Raw genomic sequence first — 8,350 nt, 5'->3', positions numbered from 1 at the left:
AACAATAACCCAAATGCGTGTAAAATTTGTTAACTTCGTGTCGACCTTGAGAAAAGCCGTAACCAACATTTTTGTCAAATTTTCGTATGTGAGTTATTTACCTAACGTGGCTTATGAGTCGGAGTTAAGTTTCATTAATTTATGTACGTTTGAAATGTAAACCCGACCGACCAATTACATAAATGTCCCTAGATTTGCTATGTAATTTACAAAAATACCCTTAACGAGAATTTGAGTCTTTACAGATCTCCTCTCAAAAGGTGCTAATTCTTGCAATGTTATTAAATGGGGTTACTATTTCTGAGCTTATGTTAGTTGGGTTTTTCTATTTCGTTCCTCTAACTCTTGTGTTATTTCTTATAATCATATTTACTTGGATGAAATTGGTCTCTTTTTTTGCGAACTCTTATTTTCAAAATATGAATAAGAAATCGTTTTTGTTTCAACCCTAGAATTCTAATCATCCATACATAGCCTTAAACTGTAATTGAAATTTTGTTAGGATCCCCTAAAAACTTCTAGCACCAACAACTATATCAATTTCAACAACGATGACTATAAAAATGATGATGTTTTATAAATTGTAACTTCCGATGATAGAGAGATGAAAATAGATTGGGAGGTTCAGGCTTGAAAATTTTAGCAAAGTGAGATTGTGAAAGGGATAACAAGGGACGTGAGTTTTCCATGCCACGTCATTATGTTTGGCCTTCCATCCATGCTATGTGTTACTATTGAATTTTTGATGATTCATTGGATCAAACTTAGGGTAGCCGTCCTAGAACAAGATTGGGTCCAACTATAAAACCTTTCTTTCATATAAGGCATCATCATATGCTGCCACGTGAAAACACGACAAAATCCTCTAAAACAATAATAATTAAAACCCATTCCCCTTCGATATTCACAAAATGCCGTCCTTTCTTTCTTTCGAATATATAAAGCAAACCACACATTATTCCTTTCTTGCCATTTGTGGCTTTACAAAAACAAATGCAAGAAAACCGACACGGCCTTCAAAAGACTCGAAGAAATTGAGATCTAGCTGAAACTGCAGTTTCAACAACTATGGCAACATTACAGAAGTTCAAGCTGTTAGCAACACAATGTGCAATTGCAACAAGTCCAACAAGAATTAGTCCAACTACCAGTCCAGTTTTCCAACTTCGCCCACGTCGAAAAACGTTACGCATGCTTCTATCTAGATCAGGAACTACTCGTCGTATAAATCGACATCAAGAGGAGGAAGTAAATGTTGTTGATGATGATGATTCATTAGAAGAGGAGAAGAAAAGTTTGATTAGTAATAAATTGAAAGACTTGTTTCTTTCTTCGTCTTCGCCGCCTTCGGGGAATGGTAATGGTAATAATAAGGTGGCAGAGAAGATAATTAGAGATAATGGAGAAGTGTTAATTGATCGTGTACGTAAATCGATTGTGAGGAGACATAATGGTAGCGGTTCGTATAGAGGTTTATCGGCTGCGTTTCGGTATCGATTACTTAGAAGACCTTGGAGACCTGTTCTTTTTACTATTCCTGAGTGTAAAGAATCGGTTTGAAATAGAAAAAATATATTTTTATTATAATTCTTTTGAAGGGAATGTTACTTTTATTTTTGAGCTTTTACGATGTATGTATACGGAGTTTTCTTATAGTGAAATCAAATATATTGTTTGTCGGCAGAGAAACTGTTGACAATTATGAATTATGTGCATCAAGTTGTCGATATCATAACATTATTACTTACTAAGATTTCTGGGATCTAAATTTTGAACTTTGGCTAGTGATAATACGGAACTCAATTTTAGGCCATGAGTCAACTGTTAACACTTACAAACGTTCACAGCACACAAAAATGGAAATGAACATGGTGCAACTCATCTAACCAATTGAGACAAACGAGCAACATTATTGTTAAGCGTTCACTGAACGAACTGCATAGCGCATAGTGCAACTTTTTAGATGAGTGAGTTGCTTATTAGCATCTATCTTCCAAATTGCAACAATAACATGGGCTAGCGGTGTATAATGTATACGACTCTACGCTTTAGTGGAACTAAAGGTGTACTCTTCCGTGAATGGAAATTATTCCTTCAACTTTTTGTCGGGTGGTCAAATTTTCTCTTTGTGAATTGAACCTTGGATCCCACCAAAGAAGAAACAGGAAGCTGTTGCTTTCATGACCTTTGATATGGTTTGGTGGTGCAGTTGTGTGGCGGGAAGTGGTGCTGGTGGGTCCAATGGTCCCATTATTAGTGCAGGTTAATAGGTGGTGAGGGTACTAGGGGATACTGGAAGTTTGTTATGCTCGTGCTAGGAAACTCTCAATAGTCAATACCATCCCTAAGGCTTTGGTAGGGTTGTATACTTGTATTGTCTTTATAGAACAAGTGGGAGACATGGATTTTTTTTTTAATAATGAAGATGCTCTAATAATCCTGTTCCCGTCTTCAAGCTAGCTAAACTGCAGATATTCTGATACTGTGCTTTCTATACGATGAAAACATTGTTAAAGAAAATCTATAAATTAAAGAAGAACAATGAATGTAAATTTTTGTTCGCCATAGATGGGAGGTATACATTATTGGGACAAGTTTACAACGTCTAGGCGTCTAGCACAGTTCAGAGTTGTGAAATTTACAATTAGAAAAAACTAAAATAAAATAAATACTGGATAATATTCTAGCATCTTGCTTTTTCTACATCAATGAAACATTTTAAACTAGATTTTGGGTTTAATCTTCTGGTTGATACATAACCAGCATAAAAGCCTCCTCATTATGTACTAACCCATAAAAAATCCCTATTTTTTTTAAAATACCCAAACAGACCAAAATACCCTTGTAAAAACCGGACTGACGTCATCCTATGTAAATTTGTATTTACATATAACAATATAAAATTACACAGTCTTCTTAACCTATTTAAATTTAGATTTTCATATAAAAAAATTTTTCATAAGAAAATTTAAATTTATATTTACATATGAAAATTCATATTTACATAACACGTGTCACTGTCGGTTGTCGGGAAAAAATCTATGAAATTTCATATTTGCATATGTAAATTTGTATGCACATATGTAACTTCATATTTGCATATGTAAATTCATATTTCCATAACCAGCGTCACAGGTTAGAACTCAAATGTCAAAAAAGCGTCTATAAAAATTCGATTAATACGTAAATATAGTTTTACAAAATGTGTCTATATAACATCAAAATGAGCAATCAATGGAGCAGCGCCACCAAGGCCAGCCGGACGACGAGAAAGAGGAGCTTGAACAGGTTCTACAGCAGGTAGAATTTCAGGATTCCTATTTAAACCAGAATCGCGCAATTCCCCAATTGAAGGTGACTCTTTTTTCTTTTGTTTATCCTAAATTTCCAGCACTTCAGGCTCCTTGACCACATTCTGACTACTAGAGCCTTCATCAATGTTCACACTGGCGTCGGGAACATGTAAGTTACGAGAATCTTTTTCTTCGATTCACTACATCGAAGTATCGGGTTGTCCATTCTTAATTTCTCTCTCTATCTCTTCATCAGTGAGAAAAATAGATAGCATTGGTTACATTTTACGTTTTTTAAGAGTCTGAATCTCTTCATTAACAAAGGTATCCACATGAAGCGTGATGCGTCTCAGTTCACATGAGACTAAATGTGCAAGTCTCATGAGCATGAAAGTTGTAGCAACTCACGAACAAGATCTTCCAGGTTTTGTTACATTCGAAAGTTAAACACATTCCTAAATCCTAATGAAATGCACTCTGTCTCGAGAGGGGCGACCATACACCAACGAGCTAATCCTCTATCTATACTATTGCTTGTAAAACAAAATCTTCTTGGGCAATAAACGACTCGACTTGATTGACTCTATCTCAATATAGTTTACATCACACATATTTTCTAGCAAAAAATGTAACGTAGTCACTTGAGACTAGTGATGCATTGCAAGAGTAAAGAAAAAAATTGTTGAAGCGCTAAGAAGCGCATGGAGATTTCAAAAGCTTCAAATTACATCAATGAAGCAACATATTATTAGAAAACAAGAAGTATCCTGAAAAACAAGCTCCATTCTACAACTCTCCAATTATGCTATCATTGAGTTTTGAGGGCATGCCATTATTTCTAAATTAACACGAAAAAGTACATAATAACAAAATTTAACAAAGGCGGAACATGTATAAAATGCCTCGGTAGTACTCACCTCCAATTATTATCAATCTTTGAAACAATGCTCTAAAATCAATTATCCAAGCGACCCAAAGAGCTTCTCTTGAGAATGGGGTTTGCACAAATCCTTCCACCTTAAAATCCTTTGGACAAACTTCGACACTTTGCAAAGCTGCGCCGTCTCTTCATTCCGATCAAACAAGCTATAAATCACAAACTGATAAAAATAAGGTTAGGTGAGTCGTTGAGATCCTCTTTTGCAAGCTCTTCATAACTACTCAAGCGCCTCATCAACATTCTTCAAAGATACTTAATTTGCTTCACATAATCAAGCGAACATTTCTCGCATCATTCTCATACGCTCTTCACGAGCAAGTACCAATTTCTTTCAAGCAATGCAATGCGACTTGTCCTTCTCCACATTGGTCCATCAACAATGCATTTTTGAAACAAAGGCGTCGAAACACAAAGGGTCTTGAACTAATATCTCTTCATAAACCTTCCTCGCTCCGTCCTTTTTGCCCATTTCATTATACAACCTCGCCATTAAAAATTTCCATTCTAACTCCAACGGTTGGGCTGAAATAAAACGTTTCAAAATCTGCAACGCTTCTTTGTGTTCTCCGTCTTCTAGTTTACGTTATAGTAAAGACTTCAATGCATCAATTGCCTCTGAATGTGATTCAAGAAACTCAGAAAGTGGGGATTTCTCGTTTTTCACTTCTTCTTCCAAAAAAGGCTGATCCCCATTTCTTGGTTCTTCTTGGTCGAAATTACAATGAATATGGAAAAAGGGTAAAACGAGTAATAAAATAAAATAGGAAATAGAAATCGGATTGGAATTTCGCTTTATTGGAAAGCAGGGAGTTTTTGTGATATAGGCCGATAAATAGGGAGGTTATGTGGTATGGGCCGATAGGAAGGGATTTACACTCAATTCAAACCAAGGGGCTGAGCCCCATTTCTTGCATTTTAAACAGTCTATACGTGCATTTAACATTTCATAGAGATATGCCGCTGTAGGGCGTTCTTTTGGATTCCCTTTGGTACACTGGTGGAACAGATCAACCAGGAATCTCAAAGTTCCGGTTTCAGCTTCCACTCCAACTGAATCCTTGCAAATTCCACCGTTGCAGACTCATCTCATAAAACTAATCCCTCCCGTTTATTTGTGAGTGGCGGTCTATGTCCCTACTGAAGTAGAGTATCGATATCTAGAGGAGGTAATCCTGCATAAGGGACTTCTAATGTGAGCAGTTCTAGAAGTAGGCACCCATATGACCAGATATCAACTTCTAGCCCATACATCTTCTTTTGTTGTAAGGCCTGAAATACCTCTGGAGCCATCCAGCGAGGCGTTCCAGCACACTCATCAGGGTGAGGTATCCCAAGATGAGCAATGCAGCAAGTATGTGAAGAAGAATGAAGAGGTATTGCTCTGTCAAAATCACAGAGCTTGACAAGAGGAGTTCCATCAGCTCTTTTCTCATCCAAATCGAACAATATATTTTCACTTTTGATATCTCGATGAATGATGAACCAGCGCACACTCAATGTCTCTTGGGCAATAAACAAGGCCAACTCCAACTGGACATGCTTCTCGCCATTTTCAGATACCTTCTTTATGTAACTCTTTAAAGAACCTCCTTTAACATACTCCATCCAGATTGCTGACTCTAATATAAGATGCTCTTTATTTTCATCTCGAGCAGGAACCATCTTAGAAGATATTTGGTGCCCATAAACATCTACAATACAGGAGCTGTTCCTCAATGCCCCTAACATTCTCACTTCTCCTAAACAGGTGTATTCAAAATTCTTGATTTCCTTGTCTGAGATTCCATTTGTATTTAAAGTACGGACCTTTGCCACAGCTTCAACAGATCCAAAAGTATGCCGCATGAGAGAACTCGACGTTGTATCAACTTTCTCAGACAATGATAAAGAAGGAAAGGAATAAGTTGGCTTCTCAATGTTTTCACTTGTAATGGGAACGTTAATCCTATTCGAAGGGATATACCTGCAGAAATACTCTGGATCTCTCTCTTCTCTTATATCAGTTGGACAACAAACATCAACAACCATGCATACACATGAGCCATCCTTCTTGACAGGTATAACGTTCCAGGCATGGGTGTGAAATCATGATATCCCCTTACAAGCTCACAAGGAATTGGAGGAACCATCCTATTACATAGATACTTCATTAGAATTGCTCTGTGCCTACACACACCCCATTGCAAAGTCCCAATTGGTCCAACACTAGAGTTCCTTGCTTGTTTGATAATCCTCAGGGATTTCTCACAGAGATTGTTGAAGTCGAAATTCTCAGCAAAACTTAAAGCCTTCTCAGTGGGCGACGAGCCATGATTATCATTTCCAGTTTCGCAATTACACACAGAAGGCTTCTGATAATTTGAACCAGACCAAGCTTTGTGTGAATTCAGAGAAACGTAACTTCTATCACTGCCTCCAAACCAATTTGATACAAATAGAGCAAGCATAGATGCCCTCTGGAAATCATCGTGAGCCAACTGTTCACCTTGTTTCATTGAAATACTTGGCTGGTTGATACGGGACAGAGACACTTTAGCAGAAGACACAACAACATCCAGTTCAACATCTCTTTCTCTGTCTACAAGGATTACCTCAAGCGAGTCAAGACATAGATTCTGCTCATAACTCTCTAAAGGCATAAACGGATGAAAACGTCCAGCATCGTAGAAGCCATCTGGTAAATGATCGTCTATGCCACAAAATGACTCACGGTTGTACTTCTTAGATATATATGAGTGACCGTCAAATGGCTTCTGTGCTTTTCTCGGTCTCAGATTTTCATTATCTTCGTCAATTTGCCTTTTGGATTTTGTATGACTTTCAGAGGCACTCGTGGATGAGTACCCGTCCTCTTGCTCACGACTCTTACTCAAAGAACTGCCCAAGGAAGCATCAAGCACACTATAACATTCATCGTCACAGCCTTTATTAGCAGTGCTAACAGAACCAGGAAGTGTGCGTTCATCCTTGTCGTCAAGAAAATCTATACTGCTCGATCCACATGACTCCCTTGGAGATTCAGGATCACCATTAGGTACCTGGTGTTTTGCATCCACATTCATATCTTGGTTATAATCAGTACTTTCGTTACTGATGATATTCAACGGCTTGTGACAAACTCTCTTTTCGCGTCGCTTCCACCCCTTTCGTATCCTCATCTCTGCTGCAGAACATCCTTTTGCTAAGGTATCCAATACAACACAGGGTTCAACGCAATCAGAAGCTTTTTCAATGTCCACATCTATTGAAGAGCTGATGCATTCATCACCCAGTTCATCCTTGTCATTTCCTTCCAATTTACAGCTTATCCATGAAGGAATGTCACCAAAATCACCAAGCTTGTTAAACTGAAGATTCAACTTCTTCAATGCTGTCATGGACACGAGATCAATAGCCTATTTTTCAAAAGATCCAAAGTTTCCAACTTCTTTAAACTAGACAAACCTTCAGGTAGTTCTACCAACTTATTATTAGCTACTAGCAACAATCTCAAATCCACCAACGACGCAACCTCATTCGGCAAACACTTCAACTTATTAAATGACAAATCCAACTCCTCCAACATATTCAAACACCCTATTTCCGCAGGAACACATCTAATCTTAAGGTGACAATGCGAGAGTTTCTTCAAACACTTAAGGTTTGCAACATCACTTAATATCGAAATTCGAAAACGAAGAAGATGGCCTCTGGGGCACTTTAAATAATTCCAATTCTTTCAGCCCATTCAACTTTTTCAATGGTAATGCCGAAATACTCGGCGACAGACGATACTTTTACTTGCAAACACTCAAGTTCAACTAACTTCTCTGTTTCTAAAGGAAACAAATTCACTTCGTTTCCAAAAAACTTCAAAGTTTTTAACTGTGAAAATTCTCCAACTGATGATGGGATTAAATTGAATGTGTTCTTGTATATATATAGTCCATTAACCGAATTTTCTGAATTGTTTTCCAAAACAGAAAAGTCCCATATATGTTTTATTTGACACATCTTTAATTGCCTTAAGCTCTTCTTCTACGTCCATAATGTCCTGTACTAGGACTGCAACAATAGAAACCTAATCTAAATACACTATCTTAATCAAACAACCTCTCTGATTAACAGAATACAGAAC

At 37.4% G+C, this 8,350-nt stretch overlaps 1 protein-coding gene and 1 pseudogene across 1 annotated transcript; one reads left to right on the top strand and one right to left on the bottom strand.

Moving 5' to 3' along the window:
• Positions 1 to 955: 955 nt before the first annotated feature.
• Positions 956 to 1,709, top strand: LOC147479391 (50S ribosomal-like protein). Its single transcript, XM_086577192.1, has one exon. The coding sequence runs from the start codon at positions 1,069 to 1,071 to the stop codon at positions 1,558 to 1,560; it is 492 nt and encodes a 163-aa protein (XP_086433318.1). The 5' UTR covers positions 956 to 1,068; the 3' UTR covers positions 1,561 to 1,709.
• A 1,499-nt stretch (positions 1,710 to 3,208) lies between these two features.
• LOC147479390 (uncharacterized) lies at positions 3,209 to 8,350 on the bottom strand (annotated as a pseudogene).

This window comes from Coptis chinensis, chromosome 8 (genome assembly GCF_015680905.1).
Source record: "Coptis chinensis isolate HL-2020 chromosome 8, ASM1568090v1, whole genome shotgun sequence".
NCBI classification, from domain to species: Eukaryota; Viridiplantae; Streptophyta; class Magnoliopsida; order Ranunculales; family Ranunculaceae; genus Coptis; species Coptis chinensis.
Note: the sequence above shows the minus strand (reverse complement) of the source record. Positions and strands in the feature narration are given on the sequence as shown.